Here is a 23675-nt window from a genome sequence, read left to right on the forward strand (position 1 = left end):
CAGTAAGCAACGTCAGTAATGGCTTTATACAACATTGTAATATCCCAGGTACCTGACACCCTGTAGGGCCTGGAGTAATGCTTAACTTTATGGGACAGGTGGGAATATGGATAGGAAGTACAGCAATTTCTTCAACAGTCTGCCCATAAATTTCTACCTTTTGTGGTCGTAGAATCAATGTACGCATGCAAATGCCTTTTAAACATTCTGATTTTGCAAGTCTCTACAGCTTTCCCTGGCAGCTCATCCATGTGCCCTCTACCCTCCATGTGAAAACATTGTGCCTCAGGTCTCTTTTAAATCTTCCTCTTCCACTATTAAATCTATGTCCGCTCGTTTCAGTCTCCCCTACCCTGGAGAAAAGACTATTGTCATCCATCTTATTTGCACCCCTTATGATTTTATATATTTTTATAAGATCACTCCTCAGCCCCCAAAGCTCCCAACAAAAAAGTCCCAGGCTATCCAGCCTCTACTTATAACTCAAGCACTCCAGTCCCAGTAACAACTTCATGACCTTTTTCTGCACCCTTTCCAGCTTAATGACGTTCCTCCCATAGCAGAGAACCAGAACTGTGCACAATGCTCCATTTGAGGTCTCACCAACGGCTTGTCTCACCAATGACCATCTGCTATTTCTCCGCCCATATTTGGTACTGATTATAACCTGCTGTACCCTTTGGCAGGCTGCTTCATTATCTGCAACAATTTTGTGTTGTTTGCAAAGTTACTAACTAACTCATTTACATTTCCTTCCAAATCATTTATACATATCACAAACAATGGAGGTCAAAGCACTGATCCCTGTGGAACACCACTGATCAAGTCTGTCTTGCCAGTATAAAACCCTACCATCCCAACTCTTTGTCTTCTGAGGGTAAACTACCAAAATCACCATGAGTCCCATGCATCTTGTTTGTACTAATTCACATTACAAATTGGAAAATGATATGTTTTTCGATTTAAAAAAAAATCATCTGCTGTACTTCTGAGAAAGTTAATTTAAATTTGAATATATGCACATCATTTAAATTCATCACTGGTAGGCAAAGCACCAGCTGTCAAAAATTCAATGGCACGATGCTATTTGTTTTCAATGTTGTGCAACTGAAGGTTGATTGCTTTTCTGCTGTTAAATATGGCAGCAATAATTTCTGGGTAGTTTTCCATATGGAGGGAATGTGGTGTGTACTACCAGGTTTGCTGGACACAATGATGCATCAGAGACATGCAGGGTGAGTGATGACATTCTCCATGCATCATACCTTTTGGGGCAATGTAAGAATACAAAGTTGAAGAAGGGTCCCAACCCAAAATGTCACCTAACCATGTTCTCCAGAGATGCTGCCTGACCAATGAGTTAATCCAGCACTTTGTATCTTTTTTTTGTAAACCAGCATCTGCAGTTCCTTGTTTCTACAAGTATTTGGGATGGGGGGAAGGGGGAGGAGGAGGGGGTGCTGCACCAATGTAGGAGAGGTTTGGGCCCAACTTAGTCTACTCTCGTACTACACTTGGTCTAGTCTCCTTTAAGCTTTGCCCCTCTCAATTAATACTATGCCCTCTCGAATTTAATATTTCCATCTTGGGAAAAGGGTTCTGACTGTCTATCTTCTCTATGCCTCACATAATTTAATGTATTTGTGCGGTCACGGTGGTGCAGCAGTAGAATTGCTGCCTTACAGCGAATGCAGCGCCGGAGACCCAGGTTCAAACTTGACTATGGGTGCTGTCTGTACAGAGTTTGTACGTTCTCCCCGTGACCTGCATGGGGTTTCTCCAAGATCTTCGGTTTCCTCCCACACTCCAAAGATGTACAGGTTTGTAGGTTAATTGGCTTGGTAAATGTAAAAATTGTCCCTAGTGAATGTAGGATAGTGTTAATGTGCAGGGATCGCTGGTCAGCGTGGACCCAATGGGCCGAAGGGCCTGTTTCCGCGCTGTATCTCTAAACTGAAACTAAATATTTCTATTAGGTCTCGCCTTGTTCCGGCATTCGAGAGTTAAAAAGCAATGCCTGTCCAACCTCTGCCTGTAGCTAATGTCCCCTAAAGGGCCTGTCCCACTTAAGCGATTTTTTTTGGCGACTGCCGGCGATTGTCAAAGTCGTAGCAGATCGCCAAAATTTTCTTTTACCCAACGACAATGACCACGACAATGCTGAGTCAGGTTGAGATTACAGCGTCTTCGGAAACATCGCGAAATTCCCATGCTGTCAATGCTTCTCCGGCGCCCTAACTTTCGCTGAAATCACTGACAAGTCGGTAAGTACTTGATAGTTTTGAACTATAACATCTTGCCCGGGTTACTTGAAAACCAAGCTTCACTGTAACAAGGCATAAACTGGATTTACTTCCAGTTTCCTAATAGGTATTAAAAAACATAATTTTAAAAGTGGTTAATTGGATTTTTATGAAAGGTGTGTGGGCATTCTTTGAAAATATACGGGAGATGCATATCTGGTTTCTGGGCTGCATATCTGGGTTGGGAGCCCACTTTAAATGTAATGGCTGATGGCCATAAACATCGCGGAAATTCCCACGCTTACCTGACCGTCAAACTGTCGCCTCCAATCTACCTGTCAAATGTCCTGACGGTAAATAAATTGGTTAAACACAAGCATTTTATGGTATTTTGAAATGACTTTACTTATTTTAATATTAAGGGCTTCCAAATGCATCTAAGAACCTATCAAACCTGGGGACAGCATGCGACAGCGCCCACAATAAGCAACGATACCTGGTGACAAGCCAGCTGTCGCCGAGAAATTTCAAACCGGATGATTTCTCAGTGACGCACCGAGAACCACTACGATTTTTGGAAGACTCCTCATGATGATGCCCGCGACACCTCGCCGAACTGTCGCCGACAGTCGTCGCCGGCAGTCGTCGCCGGCAGTCGCCTTAAAATCGCCTAAGTGGGTCAGGCCCTTTATACAGGCATCGTTTTCGTAATCTCCTCTGCATCCTTTCTGAAGTCTCCATATACTTCCTGTAATAGGGCGATCGGAACTGCACTCATTACTCCAGATGTGGCCTAAACAAAGTCCTATAAAGCTGCGTCATGACTTCCTAAATCATAGGCACAAATTATTTGTTTTTATCCTTGTAAATGGTTGGATATCTCCTTTTCCCTCTACTGAACCAACCCATTCCCTCCATTCTCCTTAACGTACAGCTCACATTATCTCATGTGTTGCAATTTTCACCTCTACCCCCATCACTAATGCGTCAATCCTCACTTCCCAATTTTTGCTGCCAGTTTTCCTTTGATCCTTCTCACATGCAAGTATAAGATTTTTAACCTCACCTCCAATCATCAGGTTTAGATTTTAGGTTTATTATTGTCACGTGTACCAAAATAAAACAAAATGTTTTTGTTTATGTGCTATCCAATCAAATCAGATAATGCTGCGTATAAATACACTCAAGCCAAACTCAAGTACAAACGGTAGAGTGAAGAGAAAGATACAGAGTGCAGAATATAGTTATCAGACTTGTAGCATAACAGTTCTAGCGAAAAAGTCCAATGTCTGCAATAGGTAGGTTGGAGAATTGGGACTCTCCCATAGATGAAGCTGTTCTGCCATCCATCCACTCTTCTTGCCAACCTGCACCACTGGATGATGGGCCCACTAGCATTCCAGCCATAGCAAGGGGCAGCTCACCACCCAAACCCATCAAAAAGGCCCAACAGAGGATGTACTTCCTGCGGCAACTGAAGAAACACAATCTGCCACGGGCAATGATGGTCCAATTCTATACTGCTATCATTGAGTCCGTCCTCACCTTCTCCATCATGGTCTGGTTTGGCTCAGCCACCAAGCACGACATCCGGAGGCTGCAACGGATCGTTCACACAGCTGAGAAGGTTGTTGGCTGCAACCTTCCCCCCATTGATGAACTGTAGACTGCAAGGGCCAGGAAGCGAGCGGGCAAGATCATCTCTGACCCCTCTCACCCTGGCCACAAACTCTTCGAAGCACTTCGCTCTGGAAGGCAACTCCGGACTGTCAAAGCAGCCACAGCCAGACATAAAAACAGCTTTTTTCCACGAGTGATAGTTCTACTCAATAACCAAAGTCTGTAGTCTCTTTTTTGCTCTGGTTTATTTTCACCCACATGTTTAGACCATAACGTTGTATCCTTATTGTTTTGATATGTTTATGCTTTATTATTAATTGTTAACTGTATGTTTGTGTTGTCATTTGTGAGCGGAGCACCAAGGCACATTCCTTGTATATGCATACTTGGCCAATAAACTTATTCATTCATTCATTCATTCATTCATTCATTCATTCATACAATACGATACGACATGGTAGAACTTTATTTATCCCAGGAGTGAAATTGATTTGCCGACAGTCATAAAACACAAGATCCATGAAACAAACACAAGATACATGAAACAAACACAAGATACATGAAACAAACACAAGATACATGAAACAAACACAAGATACATGAAACAAACACAAGATACAGGAAACAAACACAAGATACAGGAAACAAACACAAGATACAGGAAACAAACACAAGATACATGAAACTGGGGGGAAATGTAATATTCAGCAGTGTAGCAATGACCAGATCAGACACCAGTGCCCCATCACTAAGGCCAGCGAGTGAATGGTGATGGACAGAAGTTGGGACACAGCCAATTAAATTCATTTGTTTGATTGCCATTGAATTATTTTTGAAAATAGAGTGCAACAGATTAATGCAACTTTATGAAGAATTTGCCCCAACTGAGGGGATGAATTTTCAGAGAATGATTCCTGCAAATTTGAACCTTCAGAGTGATTTTAGGGTAGACACTGGAGCAGCTTTAAGGTTTCATTTTGTTGTTGACTTTCACAACATGATACTCAGCTTTTTAAGCTCAATATGTGTTTTCCTTCTCTGGTTATTTGAGCTGGCAACACCTGTGTTACTCCACCGGTTTGCTCAACCACATAACCATGATGGCAATGCAGGCTGCCTGGGTGGCAGAGACAAATAGACTCATAATTTCTTATGATTCAGCTCAGGAAGACCAATGCTGTTGTGTTTGAGCCTGCCACACATTCTGCATTCATGACATTTGGAAAAATCAGGAGAATGAAAAGAGAAGTAGGGTAGACCTTAAGGGCCTGTCCCACTTAGGCGATTTTAAGGCAATTGCCGGCGACTAGGCTGTTCGCCGGAGTGTCGCGGGCATGATCGTGAGGAGTCTTCAAAGAATCGTAGTGGATCTCGGTGCGTCGCTGAGAAATCAACCGGATTGAAATTTCTTGGCGACAGCTGGCTTGTCGCCAGGTATCGTTGCTTATTGCAAGCGCTGTCGCATGCTGTCCCCAGGTTTGCTAGGTTCTCTTAGATGCATTTAGAAGCATGTAATATTAAATTAAGTAAAGTTATTTGAAGATACCATAAAATACTTGTGTTTAACCAATTTATTTACCGTCAGGACATTTGACAGGTAGATTGGAGGCAACAGTTTGACGGTCGGGTAAGCGTGGGAATTTTCGCGATGTTTATGGCCATCAGCGAATACATTTAAAGTAGGCTCCCAACCCAGATATGCAGCCCAGAAACCAGATATGCATCTCCCGTACATTTTCAAAGAATGCCCACACTCTGCACAAAAATTCATTTAACCACGTTTAAAATTAAATTTCTTAATACTGCTATTAGTAAACTGGAAGTCAATCCAGTTTATGCCTTGTTACCGTGATGCTTGGTTTTCAAGTAACCCGGGCAAGATGTTATATTTCAAAACTCTCAAGTAATTACAGACTTGTCAGTGATTTCAGCAAAAATTAGGGCGCCGGAGAAGCATTGATAAGCGTGGGAATTTCGCGATGTTTCCGAAGACGCTGTAATCTCGACCTGACCCGGCATTGTCGTGGTCGTTGTCGTCGGGTAAAAGAAAATTTTGGCGATCTGCTACGACTTTGACAGTCGCCGGCAGTCATCTAAAAAATTGCCTAAATGGGACAGGCCCTTTAAGGATAACGGAATAGTGACCTTTCTTGAGAAAATGAGAAAGTAGTGAAGTTAAAAAGAAATAAATCATTGGCAGAGGTTGATAATAGGTCTTTTAAGGGTAACTATATTGTTGAGCAATTTTTACGTAGATTGAGCAATTTAAAGTGGCAAAGATGATATTGAGTTTGTATAATGAGACATTTTCCTAGTACAATAGGCTGTCAACACAACCATAGAACAAGTTAAGATACATAAGGCCATGTGTAATGGGAAATGTAGTAAATGATCCTTTAGGGATGAGTGACCATAACATTCTGAAGGGTGTCAGGGGTTATGGGGAGAAGGCAGGAGAATGAGGTTAGGAGGGAGAGATAGATCAGCCATGATTGAATGGCGGAGTAGACTTGATGAGCCGAATGGCTTAATTCTGCTCCTATCACTTATGATCTTATGATAACATGATAGAATATATACTTCACTATTTTCATCCTAGATGCATGTCATTTAGCAATAAATACTCAACATGTTCTCCAGATATGCTGCCTGACCCACTGAGGTAGTACTCCATCATTTTATTTATTTTTTTGCAAACCAGCATCTGCAGTTCTTTATTTCTCTCTTGAAGTACAGGTCTCCTTATTTAAGAAAGAATGTGCTTGCCTTTGAGGAATAGCAGGGAAGGCTTACTTGATAAATATTAGATTGGTTCTATGCTCTGGTGTTTTAGAAAATGAGTGGCGATCATACAGAGAGATATCCTGTAAGCTCCTATGTGGACTGAACAGAAGAGTTTGTGAGATGAGGTTTTATCTGGTAAGATATTACTGAATTAGAGGACAGTCTCAAAGTAAAGCCTAAACCATTTAAGACTGAAATAAAGAGCAAATACATATTTTGCAGGGTTACAAACCTTTGGCATTCTGTACCCAACTAAACTGAGAATGCCAAGTCATTACATATTTTCAAGGCTGAGTTCAATAAAATGTTCAGCTAAAGAGGAATTGAGTATTATGGGCATCAGGCAAGGAAATGGATGAGGACACGCAGAGATCAGCCATGATTTAAAGAAATGGTGGAGCAAGCTTGAGAGGTCATATTGCATACCTCTTGCATTCTTGCTGCTCACAGCATTCTCCACCGTTGTCATTAACACCAGGTTGATCATCTTGGTGGACACATTGGTCACGTAGTTTAATGCTGTCTTGAGCAAGGTTTCATCCCTATATGCCTATGATCATGACATGGAATTTCACTCATTGATTTCACTTTTGTTCAGTTTAGAGATACAGCACGGAAACAGGTCCTTCAGCCCACCATTCCCATGCTGACCATCGATCACCCATTCACACTAGTTCTATGTTATCCCAGTTTCCCACTTTCTACACACGAGAAGCAGTTTTCAGAGACCAATCAAATTACAAACCCACACATTTTTCAGATATGGGATGAAACCGGAACACCCGTAGGACATCCACACAGTTACAGGGAGAACGTGGAAACTCCGCACAGACAGTACCCGAGGCCAAGATCGAACCCGGATCTCTGTAAGGCAGCAGCTCTATCAGCTGTGCCACTGTATCACCCTGTACCTATATTAGACTCTATTCCCCTGCATCACAACCTTATTACTTCCTGTCTTGTTTTCTTTATTACATGTCATCCTCTCATCTTCCACTACACATAAAATCTAGCTGCACCAAATCACACTTATGCAAGATCCATATCACATTGTGTAGGAAAGAACTGCAGATGCTGGTTTAAACCAAAGATAGGCACAAAATGCTGGAGTAACTCAGCAGGACAGGCAGCACCTCTGGAGAGAAGCTGGACACCTTGGTCACGTAGTTTAATGCTGTCTTGAGCAAGGTTTCATCCCCAAATGCCATGATCATGACATGGAATTTCACTCATTGATTTCACTTTTGTTCAGTTTAGAGATACAGCATTGAAACAGGTCCTTCAGCCCACCATTCCCATGCTGACGTTTCGCGTCGAGAACCTTCATCAAGGTACCTGAAATGGGTACATTTACCCATTTCAATCCGTGTTCTCTCATAACATTATATTGAAAATCTACATCCTACTCTTTACATCTCTTCTTGTTTTTTCACCAGTACCTCCATGTCTTTTTTGTATTTCACAGAACGGAATAATGCACAGTACTCACATGTGGCTGACTAATAAGTTTATATTGGACATTTATTCTTTATCTTAGAAATAAATCAGTCGCTTAGGTGACCTATGTTGCTGCTTATATTGATCTGTTTACCCATTTTCTGAGGCCCCTTTACTTTTATATCCCATGGGAAGCATGAACAAATTTGTAGTGGAGGTGATAGTGATGGTAATCTAAAGGAATCAGGGGGGAGCTGATTACAAAGAGTATTTTAGAAAAAAACAATCTGGAGAGTATTTCCAGTGCCAGATTTGAGATATGCTTAGCTGGTCTCCTCTGAAGAACATTGAGGCACATTTTAAGCATTATCAAGGTCTTTTTGAGTGTGTCCTGTACAGGAATAAGTGTGAGCATTGCCAGCGTTATCCCCATCCTCGGAAATGAAAAAAATAAGACCTGTGTAGCAAAATAGAAGCACTCCTTTCTCCACCCTTCCCAGCAATTCTCACTCATTTGAAGCACAAATCTGTGCCAGATGCTCTTCTGCTTTGTGCTCCTGTTACGTAGAGGTTAAGTGGCAGATCACTGGAGGATTCTGGGCAGCACGTGGAGCTGGCCCATTGTTAGTTTGGCATGTCTCTTGACGGAATGCTACTGCAAACTCTGTTAAACTGGTATTCCCTGGCGAACAAAGCATCCCCCTTCCTCTCACTATCGACCTTCACGTCTGGCAAGTAATATTACTCTCTTCCCTTAGTAGTCATTGCAATCATTGTCCTTGTTAACTAGAATTAGCTTCACATCATTAAAAGATTCATCAAATTTAAGATGCAATTAAAGCCAACTGCAGTGAATCAGAAGTTCGCACCATCACGTCCTACAGTAATAATGAATTTTGGGTGAAAATTATAATGCTAATCTCCTTTCTTCCTCAGATTTCCTGGCTTGGGAACAAAAATATTGTCTCTTACGACCTTTTACAAATAGCCTTTATGGTAACTTATTGCAAGTATCTTTAAATTCCCTATCCACTTCCAATCTCTATTTTTAGAATCATATTTCTTTCAACTATTAACTAGGTGAAATCTATTTGTTCCGACTTTATTAACATGTTAATGCAGAGATTTTCTGCTAGTTTGCTATGAGGCCCTCCCTTCCACCAAGAATAAGCATAGCATTATTTAACATTACCTCCACGGTTTAATATCAAAAATATCTCAGTGATAATATTCTTAACTTTTGTGAATAGGATGAGCCATGGGACTATCCTTGAACACTGTTTTTGTTTCTTTGCTACAAACAACACAGTACCTCTTTTATATGTTCAAGGAAAGTCAGCAGTGAACTAGATATATCCACAATAACCTCAGAAGTCTATTTCCTGCTAAATATTTTAAATGACTTAACTGTTCTATTCAAACTTTCTATTTTGATTTCTTGGCCTAAACGGAGAAAAAAAAAATTGCCTAGAAAACGATTGGCAACAGAACTGCCCCAGTAACTGGATGGGAGGGCAACGGGCCAGTGAATATTTTGTTTGGGAGTCCACCACTGTAAAATAAAGTAGCAGCTGAGGCCTAGGGGAAGGCCTGGCATTGGTGTGAGCGTCAGATGATGAGTAAGTGGTTTGGGCAAATAAATTAGTAAGAGAGTCAGTGGCCAGGGACCTTTAAACCAGATCAAGACTGGAAGTGTGAAGCTAGAATATTGTTAGGGGGGAAATGGTCAGTGATTGATTGGGGTTCTGCAGCTGGGTTGGGCGGAGATGTCAGTGTTTCGTGATGATATTTGAAATTGAGGAATGGGTAGGAAATAGTTCAAGCAGAAGATTAGTGCCTAGTTATAATCAAAGATAGACACAAAAAGCTGGAGTACTCAATGGGACAGGCAGCATCTCTGGAGAGAATGAATGGGTGATGTTTCAGGTCGAGACCCTTCTTCAAATGTTGTTGCTGGTTGAGGATCAGATGGGGCCCATGAACTGTGGAGTGGTGGAGGATGTGGCTGAGAAAGTTGAGGATAGGTATATATTAAATAAATGCGGTACTACCAGACTCCAAAGGTTAGGAACCAGCTAAGGTAAGCAGATTTAACAGTGAAGATGTGAGGCTGGTTTTTTTTGTATGAGTGGCTCATGTCATCCATGTGAATGAAAATTTCAACAGAAGAATAGTGACAGGCATATGCCTGGGGTCCACCTCGGATTAATATTTCAAATATACAGACGACTGAAAAATCTGCAATAATCCATAACTTACTTTTCTGAATGATTTTTCATTGAAATTGAATTGTGTGTCGCATATATAACATGTGCTTCTTAAACAAATCTCATCCCTTTTTTGTCTTTTTGCTAACTATTTCAATTTATTAAAACACCCAGATCAGAGGCTGTAAACACTTTTGTGTATCTAATGGTAAGCCTGCTGACTGTTTCCCTGCTTCATTGCAAAGATCTCCTTGTTGTCTTCATGCTTGAATGCCTTATGGTAATTGATGCAGCTGGTGATTGTCTCTCTACATTCATTCTCCCATTCACAAGGTATTCACTCTACCTATTCAGCTGCTTAGCCAGCCTGCACATTCAGCCCAAGAGATTTCTGCCATACTTGGGCACCAAACTATTCTATCTGTTTAACCTGCCATGCTGCCTTCTTCCCGAGCCATTGGGTGGTTTTCCTTACCGGCAGACTATTTGGATCCCAATTCCCCAGCATGATTGCCTATCCTCAGTATGTCCCATATCACCTATATGGCCAAGTTTATCATGCCTATTAAAATGTGATATGGCAGGAGTGTTGCTGTAAGTGCATTAAAGAGTAAAATGGATGAGGAAAGAAACTCGTTAGAAATGATGGTGAGAGGGAATAGTATGCAGAGAATGAGAGGAAGAGACTATAACAATGAGAGTCATAGATATAGAATTGGTGTAAGAGTTATGAATGTGTAGGAGGAAGAACTACTAAAGTTTCAAGAGAGGAAAGAACTGAATGAGAGACGCAAAACAAATATTAGAACTGACTGTGAGAAATATATGGACAAACCAGAGAATAAACAGAGAGAAAAGTGGCTTTGTTTTTAGTATTTTGTGGGGAAATGCCAGCAAGTTTTGGATTTCTGCAGATGCAGATCCAAACTGCAGGCAGCTGCAGACTTAAAAGCAATTCCCCTGTGCAGATGCTGAGGGATCCACGTGAAGGATATATTTTTCTTTTGCATTGATTTCAATGGAGGAAAATAGTTGTAGGGGATCAAAGGGCATGCTGGATGATATAATTCTTTAAATCTATTTGAGTTTATTTAAATATTCTCAATTGTTTTCACTTTTCTATAATATTTTAATTTTTCAGTTAAAAAAAATGATTTTACGTTTTAAAGCCTAAAAAATTGGTTTACACAATATACACTTGCATCATTTTTTACTGCATAAATAATGCATAAGTGCAACTGTGCATATTTTGAAGTGTTTGTACTTATTTCAGGCCCATGGGGAAATTAAACCAGGTACCACTGATCACGAGTAATCCTAAATCTCGTGTCATTTTCACACAGTATTCAGTACATGTAATGACGCACACGGTGTTTTTCTGACCTACTGTCACAAATTCAATCAGTAGGTCACAAAATACAAACTACTTACTGACTCAAATAAAATGAGGATCAAATTATACCTCACAATTACTGCAGGCTGCTGATGCCAATCTTTGCCACTGGTGCTGAAGGTAGGTCATTCAATATCCATACAAATGGTGGAAAGAGTTCATCAAACTTTCCTTCAGCCTAGGTGAGGTGGGAAAGTAAAAACTGGGCTTCCCCAAGTGCAGGTATTCATATAGAGATCTCCCTTATAACCTCCTGGCTGTTGTATCTAGTTGTGAAGCTTGGTGCAGCCAACGCCAAGGGCTGGTGGGGGAGGACCACAATCATAGGGTCCATCCATTGCCGAACATTGAGGGACAAGTTCTGGTGGGGACACTCCTCAAACATGGGAATGGATATCATCCAGGGGCCACCCAGGGGCAAGGGTATATTTTTTAAAGACAGGTGCGAACACTACTGAGCATGACACGAAGGAATGTATAGACATTAACATTGTCTGAAAAGTTTCTAGTTGTGGGTTTAAAGGATGTCCCATATAGCATGAAGGATATAGCTAATGTGACCTGTCTCAGTCCCTGTGATCCCTCGGACCACTTACCAATGCCTTTCCCATCAGTTCAGAAACCCATTCTTTAAGGAGCATGACTCTTCGGTAGTTGAAAACATGCCCCTTATATAGTGCATCCCTTCTGGGCTTGGCAGCTGATGTTACAGCTGCAAGGTTACATGGCAGAAGCTGGGAGAACCTGTTATCAAGTCAAGCCAAGTCAAGTTTATTGTCACCAAAGATAGACACAAAATGCTGGATTAACTCAGAAAGAATGGGTGACGTTTCGGGTCAAGACCCTTCTTCAGTCTCAACCGGAAACTTCACCCATTCCTTCTATCCAGAGATCCCACCTGTCCCGCTTAGTTACTCCAGCATTTTGTGCCTATCTTCGGTGTAAACCATCATCTGCAATTCCTTCCCACAAGTCAAGTTCATTGTCATATGCACAAATACCAGAGTACAGCTGTAAAAGTTTGTTAGAGTATTTGATTACGCGCCAAATCTCTTTAAACTTCTAATAAGGTAGAAGTGCAACCACATCTGCATGTATGTGCGAGGCCCAGGACTGGTAATCTAAGATGTTAAAGCCCAGGAATTTGAAGCTGCTGACTTCAGAATGAACCATACTAAAACTGACAGCAGACATCAGCGTATAGGGAAAACAGACAACACTGTTCTCGGAACTGCACACTTGAGAATGTTTACAGGATCTTTAAACAAACCATGTTGGCCTCTCACCATTACAATTTAATCAAGTGACCTCTATTTCCCTCATATTTGCATATTTATTATACAGCTGCCAAATTTAAACTATATGCATTGGAGACCTGTGTTTTGCTCATTGCCTATGTATAAACATCTAAACTGACATATGGAAGAAGTGTAGGTGTTGGCACCTTCAGAGTACTCAGTCATTTCATGACAGATCTGACCGTACCCTCAACTACACATAGTCAAAGTAACTTTTAGACCCTTTTCCTATAAAAGTATCGATCTACCTTGACTTTAAAAATCAATCCCTCGATCGCTTGAGGACAGGCGTCGGACGCTATGGAGTAGCGATGAAGAGGTGGGGTCTCGTGGACAGTGCCTCCTGCGAGTGTGGGGACCCAACACAGACAGTGGAGCACATAGTCGCCAGTTGCCCCAAATACAGGCCACCGAATGGTGAACGAGGTCTGATTGACCTGGACGATGACACGTTGGCCTGGCTCGCCTCAACGGAGCTGCAGGTCTAAAAGACATACGGCAGAAGAAGAAGACTTTAAAAATATTCCTTTGAAGAAGCAAGTCCTTTGAAGAAGCAAGTTCCAAAAGCTCACCGCATCTTTGTTTTGTGTGGATAACCCCTCATCGTGGATTCTCCCATAAGAGCTCCCATAACATCCACTCAACATTCACTCTATCAAGAGCCCTGAAGATTATTTTTTTCAATCCAGTCTCTTTTAAACTATAGCAGAAGGAAATAGTTTGATGGTATAAACAAAGTAAAGGTTCATTCATTGCAGGGGGAGAGCAAGCCTTATGCCTGTAGCTGGCTAAGGAATATTTGATGAGGAAATTGGAAAATTGAATCTGGAAATATGTAAAAGAATGGAAAAGATTCCTTTAAAGGTGACCTTGGATTAAGGGGATGTAAGAAAATAACTGCAGATGCTGGTACAAATCGAAGGTATTTATTCACAAAATGCTGGAGTAACTCAGCAGGTCAGGCAGCATCTCAGGAGAGAAGGAATGGGTGACGTTTTGGGTCGAGACCCTTCTTCAGACTGTGTCGACCCAAAACGTCACCCATTCCTTCTCTCCTGAGATGCTGCCTGACCTGCTGAGTTACTCCAGCATTTTGTGAATAAATACCTTGGATTAAGGGGAGTTACGTTCCTAGAAAATTTTATCAATTTTCCTCAATGAAAAGCCAACCTAATTCTGAGCATGTGACGAGATGCAAATTGATAAAAAAATTGTGTTAATTAAGTTATTTTTTCCCACATAAATTCCTTGAGAGCAAATTTTGGCCCGTACCTCAAATCTTTGGGTCGTGAATTGTGAAAGGATGAATCTCCATAACCTGGACAGCTGTAATGCGGGGGTCGCCTGTGTTCCAAGTGCAGTCAAATATTCAATGCCTTAGCCTAAGTCCGAAGAAGGGTTCCGACCCAAAACGTCATCTATCTTTTCTCTTCACAGATGCTGCCTGACTCACAAAGTTTTAGTTTAGTTTAGTTTAGAGATACAGTGCTGAAACTGGCCCTTTGGCCCACCGAGTCTGCATCGACCAGCGATCCCCACACATTAACACTATCCTACACACACTAGGGACAATTTACACATACACCAAGCCAATTAACCTACATACCTGTATGTCTTTGGAGTGTGGGAGGAAACCGAAGATCTCGGAGAAAACCCACGCGGTCAAGGAGAGAATGTACAAACTCCGTACAGACAGCACCCGCAGTCGGGATCGAACCCGGGTCTCGGGCACTGCAAGTGCTGTAAGGCAGCAACTCTACCGCTGCACCACCACTCATGGAGTTCCTCCAGCACTTTGTATTTTCTATCTAAGATATCTTCTTCACTATCTTATCCATCTCTGTCACTATTTTCAGTGAGCTGTGGACATGCATTCCAAGGTCTCTCTGCCTATCGTTGTTCCTGAGGTCCCTCTGCATGTCCTACCTAAATTTAACCTCAGAGTGCATTACCTCACACTTGTTTGGACATTGTTAGACAATCCCAATGTATGCAAACTATGGTGCTTATCTTAACAGAAACAGCGATCTGTTAAAGTATTGAATGTTCATGCAGCATTCACTGTTTTTATTAATAGTTTCAGTCCTGAAACTGATATCAACTGTAAATCCTTGCAAAAACAATGGCAAATGTTCAAGCGTCATTGACGAACCTTACAAAGCCACCATCCAGAACATTAACTTCTAGTACCACACATATCCATGGTAATCACCGTAATGTGGGAATCCCCTCTATTCCAAGTGCTGTCTAATAGTCAATGTCTAGGCCTAAGTCTGAACACGAGTAAGGCAATGTTTTCTTTCAGAAAAGCAAATTACTGACGATCCTCGAGCTTAGAACCAGGAATTGGCCTCATTTGATAGTGATTAGAGAATACAGTTCTGCTTGCAGCAATGTGCAGTGCATCCAAATACATAAAACCTAAACGCTTTCCCCTATAGACGCAGGAGATGCAACACCTGTCCCTATACCTCCTCCGTTGACTCGATCCAGGGACCCTGACTGTAATTTCAGGGGAGGCAGAGGTTGATTTGCACCTCCTCCAACCTCATCTACTGTATCTGTTGTTCTCGGTGTGGACTTCTATATAGCGGCGAGACCAAGTGCAGACTGTGTGATGTTTTGCTGAACACCTATGCTCAGCTCGCATTGGCCTACGCGGTCCTTCAGTTGCCTGGCATTTTAACTCTCCTTCCCATTCTCATATTGACCTTACTCCCCCACCCTAGTCGTCCTACTGGTTCCACTGTTCGCATCCATGTATCCCTTCATTATCACGTCTTCCACAGCCAACAATGGACCATTATGGGGCCCACCTTTCCTTGGTCATTGGTGCTGGCTCTGATTTTTGATTTAGATTTAGATATACAGCGCGGAAACAGGCCCTTCGGCCCACCGAGTCCGCGCCGCCCAGCGATCCCTGCACATTAACACTATCCTACACACACTAGGAACAATTTGTATATTTACCCAGTCAATTAACCTACATCTTTGGAGTGAGGGAGGAAACCGAAGATCTCGGAGAAAACCCACGCAGGTCACGGGGAGAACGTACAAACTCCGTACAGACGGCGCCCGTAGTCAGGATCGAACCTGAGTTTCTGGCACTGCATTCGCTGTAAGGCAGCAACTCTACCGCTGCGCCACCGTGCCGCCCATATGTTCTGAACCTTTTTATACCTCTAGTTTCCCTCTCCCCTGACTCAGTCTGAAGAAGGGTCTCAACCTGAAACGTCACCTATTCCTTTTCTCCAGAGATGCCGCCTGACCCACTGAGTTACTCCAGATTTTTGTGTCAATATATAAAATAATCCCAATGAGTCCTGTGAACTTTGGTTATTACAGAGAGTGTCCAGTGGGGATACTTCATATGACTTTTGCCAGAGTACATAATATATAGAATTTTACTTTCTAACTGTCATACATTGTGGTCAGGTTGACAGTATTATATGTCTTATGAATGTTGCTGAGAATTTAATTCTATGTATTCTGTTTTTGGTGCATAATTCAATATTGCACATGATAATGTATATTGTATTTTTATTGAATGTACATGGAATTCTTGGAACTATAAACTTAAACTGTTAGATCCCTTAACTCTGCTGAAATATTTTTGTTAATTTTTTTACATCATCTTTTCCTTTAACTAGGGCAACAAAACTACTTGTGTGCAGGAAGAAACGATTGCATTATTGACAAAATCCGGAGAAAAAACTGCCCAGCCTGCCGATTGCGAAAGTGTCTGAATGCAGGAATGAACTTGGGAGGTAACTATTTTTATTGTTTAAATCATAACAGTCTAGTTTAGTTTAGAGATACAGCGCGGAAACAGGCCCTTCAGCCCACCGAGTCTGCACCGACCAGCGATCCCTGCACACACTAGGGACACTCCTACACACACTAGGGACAATTCATACATACACCAAGCCAATTAACCCACACACCTTTACATCTTTGAAGTGTGGAGGAAACCAAAGATCTCGGAGAAAACCCCACGCGGTCACGGGGGGAACGTACAAACTCCATACAGACAGCACCCCTAGTCAGGATCGAACCCGGGTCTCCGGCGCTGCAAGCGCTGTACGGCAGCAACTCTACCGCTGTGCCACCGTGGCCACCCACAACAGTCAGAGCCAATTTTAGTTGGTTAACAGTTTCCAGTTCTCCTTTAATCCACTATTATATGTGGCCATCTGATTTGGAACGTATGTTTTCACCCTACTGAAACTTCCTTTTCTTTCTCACATAAGGCAGTGGAGGCCAATTCACTGGATGTTTTCAAGAGAGAGTTAGATATAGCTCTTAGGGCTAACAGAATCAAGGGATATGGGGAGAAAGCAGGAACGGGGTACTGATTTACGATGATCAGCCATGAACATATTGAGTGGCAGTGCTGGCTCAAAGGGCTGAATAGCCTACTCTTGCACCTATTTTCCGTGTTTCTCTTTCTATGTTTATCAAGTAAATCCTCCCTGCTGAAATGATTGTATGTGACTATAACGTGAATCATGTCAGATGTATCTATTTTATTGTTCTGCAATATAACCAAAGAATATTTGACAAGATGTCCCCCACCAGGGAGCTCTCAAGGCCCCAATGTTCAAGTGTGAATGTGCTTCGGAATAAAATTAATTAGGGAGGCTAACATTGGGTGGGAAATTGCTCAACAAATGTTGAGCCTGAACTGATGTCCATCTGCTGGACACCTTAAGACCTAAACTAGATGGTGGACTAGATCGAAAATGATGGAAGAATAAGACAGATTAAGGGAAAATAGGCCCAGCAGTTTTGAAATAAGAAGTAGTGAATGGAAATCAATAATGTCATATTGCTTTAGGAGGGGAGGGGGGGACCAGATTAATAATTAGTACCAATGTCTAGCCATTCTGTTGAGGTGTATTGGATTTTCCATAGTGAGTGAGGGCATGTTTTGTGTAATTGGCTGGTGATGGAACATTCGAGTGGGCAATGTGTTTCCCGAAGATAAAGATAAACATTTGGTAGGCAACCCGATCCAGCAATATACTGTGAGGCACTGGATTCCATCAAAGGCTGCTACTGGCACCCACAGTTCAATAAGCATTCTTTTATAAGGAGACACTGTGAAATAGGTTGTAGTGTCGAAGAGCATCATGCTCTGGTCTTCCCTTCTATAAATTATTTCTGGTTGCTCACTTCCTTGTTTGCCCAGTGCATTCCATTCCAATGGAGCTCACTATTACAACACCCCAAAGCGGCTCTCTCTGGAAGACTGCTGGAGAGGAAGTGAGAGAGCAATGGTTATGTGCACTGAATTGCAAGCAGTTCTCTGTTTCAGAATGGATCTCTTGGTGTAAGAGATTTCAGAAAGATAATGATCTGTTTGGTGTACTGTGTGTAAATACTAAATCAACATGAAAACAGACTGTTGGCACAAAATGCTGGAGTAACTCAGCGGGACAGGCAGCATCTCTGGAGAGAAGGAATGGGTGTCATTTCGGGTCGAGACACTTCTTCAGTTTGAAGGGTCTGAGCCGAAACGTCACCCATTCCTTCTCTCCAGAGATGCTGCCTGTCCTGCTGAGTTACTCCGGCATTTTGTGTCTACCTTCTATTTAAACCAGCATCTGCAGTTCTTTCCTGCACATGAAAATGGACTGACTCTTCATCTAAATGCACAGAAGGTTAGATGTACAGATTCTGCGGTCAAAGTCGAAATGAAAAAAAAATGCTAACAAAATGTATTTCTTTTCTTTCCCTCACAGCAAGGAAGTCTAAGAAACTGGGAAAGGTGAAAGGGCTGCATGAAGAGCAGCAACCTCCGCACAGCCCTAAAGAAGGGATCACGTTCACTGCATCTTTGCCAGAACCAAGTGGAAGCACCACTCTCGTTCCCCATTTCTCACTTATGCCACCCCATGTGAACCCGTCCCTGATCACCATTCTCGAAGCCATTGAACCCGAGGTAGTTTATGCATCTTACGACAGCAGTCAAGCAGACACAACCAATTACCTGTTGTCCAGTTTGAACAGGTTGGCTGAGAAACAGATGGTTCGAATAGTGAAGTGGGCAAAAGGTCTTCCAGGTAGGATTACATAAAAAATATTTGATTTTCTTTCTGTTAATGATTCGCACATTTAGCCATGCAGCTGGTGCTTATGTTTACAAATGATAGATCTACATTTTCTCAGATGTATCTTACAAAAACAGAAGAAAAAAAATTATTAACTGTCAAAAGTACAGTTGGGATAATAAACTAATGGGGATTGTATGGGCATTTATTTAAACATATGTTATATACATGCTTAATGTCCGAAAGTTCAAATATTTCAAAAAATGTTTTGATTCACTAAATTAGTATTTAAAATGTGGAATTTATTACAGAAGAAATGTAGCTTTTTGCTTCAGCTGATGATGTCTAGCTCCCAAATCTATGCATACTAATTCTATATAATTGAAAGACGTAAATTCCGAGAATGTTACATATTTAGATAGTGGTTGGACAAATTTGGATAGTTTGCATCTCGGTTCCCTTTCCCATGACTTTCAGTCTGAAGAAGGGTCTCGACCCGAAACGTCACCCATTCCTTCTCTCCAGAGATGTTGCCTGTCCCGCTGAGTTACTCCAGCATTTTGTGTCTATCTTCGGTTTAAACCAACATCTGCAGTTCCTTCCTACACAATTAATTTACCCACATCTCTTGCATTTTATAGTACCTTCAATATAATAAAACATATAATGCACTTAAGAAAACTGTAGTTAAATGCTGTGGAATCTCTTGATGAAATTATGGCAGGAGATCAATGAAACCATTAGGAGAATTGTGTTAACATTGGCCTGATTCCTCCACACCTCCAATGATCTATTTTACCAATCTTTAGTGGTAATTTATTGTCTTGCAACAGATTGTCAAAGAGAAGATTTCAACATGCTTATTTTCTTCAGAGTAAGTGCTAGGGCACAGGAAATCATGTGTAGGGTTGATGATAATAATATGGAAAATGAGTGTTCCAAGCTTTGGGAACCTCACTTGGCATAATTTGCTAATCATTGCTGACCATAATTTGTTTGAATTGATTCATCTCAGGCCAATCAACGTCAACGGGGAAAATTTGAATAATTCTGGCTTAATAGTTAATATCATTGGCCTGAGTTGATGAGTTTGTATATAAGTTTGAATAAGCTGGATAATTTTGATTTTGTACTAGATGCCAAGAAAGCAGATCGTTTGTTTATGTTTTGATAGATTGTTTCCTAAATCATCTCTTTTCTTGAAATCTTGCTTCCGCAAGCATGCTTCCAAAGCAAGCTTGATTACCGAGTTTTAAAGATTCAAAGGCAATTGTAACAGAGCTGGATGTGAATATTTTTGTGATGTGGCATCCCTGACTTGCAAAATCCTAGAAGCTGTGGCATTGACAAGCTTTTGCTAAATTTAGTTTATACTGAAAATACTTTAAATTCTACTGCATTATGAATTGCCAGGTCGTATCACATCCCCAAATACAAAGTTGGTAATGAAGGAGTAAAATCTTAGATTAGTCAGAGTGGTGACCACGTGAAGTATGAATTTATAGATAATGTATGGTAGGTGAATCTATAAAAATTGTCTTGCAGCAAATTTTCTTCCTTTTTAAGACTTTGTGGTGCTCTATTAGGCTATCTTTTCCAAAAGGTCTGCTTTTGTTTAAGTGGGCAATCAACTGATTCACTAACTATCTGAATATCAACAAGTGAAAACAAAATAGTATGGATACTAGAAATCTTAATAAGAAAGCAGAAAACTTTGAACCTGTGCACCAGGTCATGCAGCATCTGTGAAAAGAGAATCAGAGTTAACATGCTGGAGTAACTCAGCGGGACAGGCAACATCTCTGGAGAGAAGGAATGGGTGACATTTTGGGTCGGGACCCTTCTTCAGACTGTCACCCATTCCTTCTCTCCAGAGATGTTGCCTGTCCTGCTGAGTTACTCCAGCATTTTAGTATCTACCTTCAATTTAAACCAGCATCTGCAGTTCTTTCCCACACATCAGATTCAACATTTCAGGTTGATGCCTGATACCAGAACAGATATTCATGTTGCATTTCTGTTAATGATTTATTGATTATAGAAAGCTTTCATTCTTTCCAGTTCGCTTATACATAAACTAAACCCTCCTTGCTCAGCATTTAGGAAGATTTAATAGAACTACATTTCCTTTTTGTGAACACACATAACGGTCAAGAGTTAGATCATTGCAAGCAGTTTACAAAACTATTTATAGAGACATTTTGTTCCCAAACATTGCAATGCTTGATAGTGTTTCAACCTCAACAGTGTGTATTTGACAAAACTCAAAATATTGCATTTATTTATTATTTAATATAAATGTAGGAAGGAATATGGAACAAACAAAAGTCAATTTTGAATGGGAGCCTTCAAAATAAGTAATTAATAGAAAAATCCACAGATTAACTTCAAAATATACCACAAATAATAACTTTTGAATATGAAATGTAAAACTTAGCCAACTCAATAATGGTGTTCTAGAAAGTTGGTTCTTTAAGCCCCATATAGGATGTTGGAGGAGGGAGAGTGTAACATTTAATGATGCCAATATGCCCTTAAAGCCACTATGGTGGTTGAAGATTTCCTCTTTTCCCTCCTAGGTTAGAAAAATTAAATAATAAAATGTCCCCTACCTTGCAGTAGAAACGTTTCTTCAGTCAAGTCAAGTCAAGTCAAATTTATTTGTCACATACACATACTCGATGTGCAGTGAAATGAAAGTGGCAATGCCTGCGGGTTGTGCACAAAAATAATTACAGTTACAGCATATAAATAAAGTTAATAAGTTACTAAACACAGCACAAAAAGTGTCGACAAAAATTTAGTCTCTGGGGTTATCAAAGTTGACAGTCCTGATGGCCTGTGGGAAGAAGCTCCGTCTCATCCTCTCCGTTTTCACAGCGTGACAGCGGAGGCGTTTGCCTGACCGTAGCATCTGGAACAGTCCGTTACTGGGGTGGCAGGGGTCCCTCATGATCTTGCTTGCTCTGGATCTGCACCTCCTGATGTATAGGTCCTGCAGGGGGACGAGTGTAGTTCCCATGGTGCGTTCTGCCGAACGCACTACTCTCTGCAGGGCCATCCTGTCCTGGGCAGAGCTGTTCCCAAACCAGACTGTAATGTTGCCGGACAGGATGCTCTCTACAGCCCCAGAGTAGAAGCAATGAAGGATCCTCAGCGACACTCTGAATTTCCTCAGTTGTCTAAGGTGGTAAAGGCGCTGCTTAGCCTTACCCACCAGTGCGGCAATGTGCGTTGCCCACGTCAGATCCTCTGCGATGCGGACTCCCAAGTATTTGAAACTGCTCACCCTATCCACAATAGACCCATTTATCTCCAGTGGCGTGTACGTCCTTGGATGTTTAGCCCTTCTGAAGTCCACAATCAGCTCCTTTGTTTTAGTGACATTCAAGAGGAGGCTATTGTCCTGACACCAGAGTGCCAGATCAGCCACCTCCTCCCGGTAGGCCTTCTCATCGTTGTTGGAGATCCGGCCCACCACCACAGTGTCAGCAAACTTGATGATGGAGTTTGAGCTGATCCTGGCCCTACAGTCATGTGTGTACAGGGAGTACAGTAGGGGGCTAAGGACGCAGCCCTGGGGGGATCCTATGTTCAGGGTGAGGGAGCTAGATGTGTGTTCCCCCATCCTGACCACTTGGGGCCTGGCAGTGAGAAAGTCCAGGACCCAGGCACACAGAGGGGTGCTAAGCCCCAGTTCCAGCAGCTTCTCAACCAGTCTGCTGGGGACTATTGTGTTGAATGCTGAACTAAAGTCAATGAACAGCATCCTCACATAGCCCCCCTGGCTGTCCAGATGAGAGAGAGCGGTGTGTAGAACCTGGGAGACCGCATCATCCGTGGACCTGTTCGGAACTGGTTAAGCTGCCGGATGCAAAGCAACTGGCCAGAACATGATTCACATCAATTCAACATTGCTGATTGACCAATCAAGGTTCTAAAACAGCTTTCAAATCTGTTTGTTGAATGACCTTACATGCTTGAAAGTTGCATGCTGCAAAGTGAGCATCGAGAATGCTTCCAAGAGATGTTTAACACTAGACAAATTGAGACAAATGTTATCTCTTTTCCTAATTTGTTCGTCAACACATGGACCAAATGGGATGGAGAAGCAGAAAACTGCAGATGCTAGAGTCTTGAGCAAAAAGAAAATGCTGGAGGAGCTTAGCGGGTCAGACAGCATTTCAAGAGGGGATGGACAAACAATATTTTGGTTTAGGATATTTTCATCATACTCGATCTGAAGAAGGGTCTCAACCTGAAACGTCATCTGTTTGATTCCTCTACAGATGCTGCCTAGCCCGTTAAGTTCCTCTAGCACTTTGTTTGAGCAAATGGGATGCATGGGATGGATGAGATGCTTTCCTCAGGTCTGAGCAAGCATTATTCATTCAAGCCTGCTTGCTTAGGCACACCACTCAATTCATTATGTTGTGGGTCCATTGTGCCTTACCACTTTAACAGTCTATATGTCTCTGATAACATACTTCTGTATCATATTAATGAATTCATTAAATCATTAAATGTAACCAACTGATTAAAAAAATTGAAATTTTATCCGAATACAGTAATCAGCAGAAATTGGACATGTAATGAATGCTCAAAGAAAATAAATATTCATTGATATAGTGGCTGTTGTG

General features: G+C 41.7%; 1 protein-coding gene across 1 annotated transcript in view; it reads left to right on the forward strand.

Annotated features, from left to right (window-relative positions):
• nr3c2 (nuclear receptor subfamily 3, group C, member 2) overlaps nucleotides 1-23675 on the forward strand; it is a 260093-nt gene that overhangs the window by 173441 nt on the left and 62977 nt on the right. Inside the window, exons 4-5 of the mRNA XM_078406024.1 lie at nucleotides 16633-16749; nucleotides 18727-19047. Coding sequence (XP_078262150.1) covers nucleotides 16633-16749; nucleotides 18727-19047 — 438 coding nt within the window. The remainder of the gene's footprint in view (nucleotides 1-16632; nucleotides 16750-18726; nucleotides 19048-23675) is intronic.

Source organism: Rhinoraja longicauda, chromosome 1 (genome assembly GCF_053455715.1).
Source record: "Rhinoraja longicauda isolate Sanriku21f chromosome 1, sRhiLon1.1, whole genome shotgun sequence".
NCBI lineage: Eukaryota > Metazoa > Chordata > Chondrichthyes > Rajiformes > Arhynchobatidae > Rhinoraja > Rhinoraja longicauda.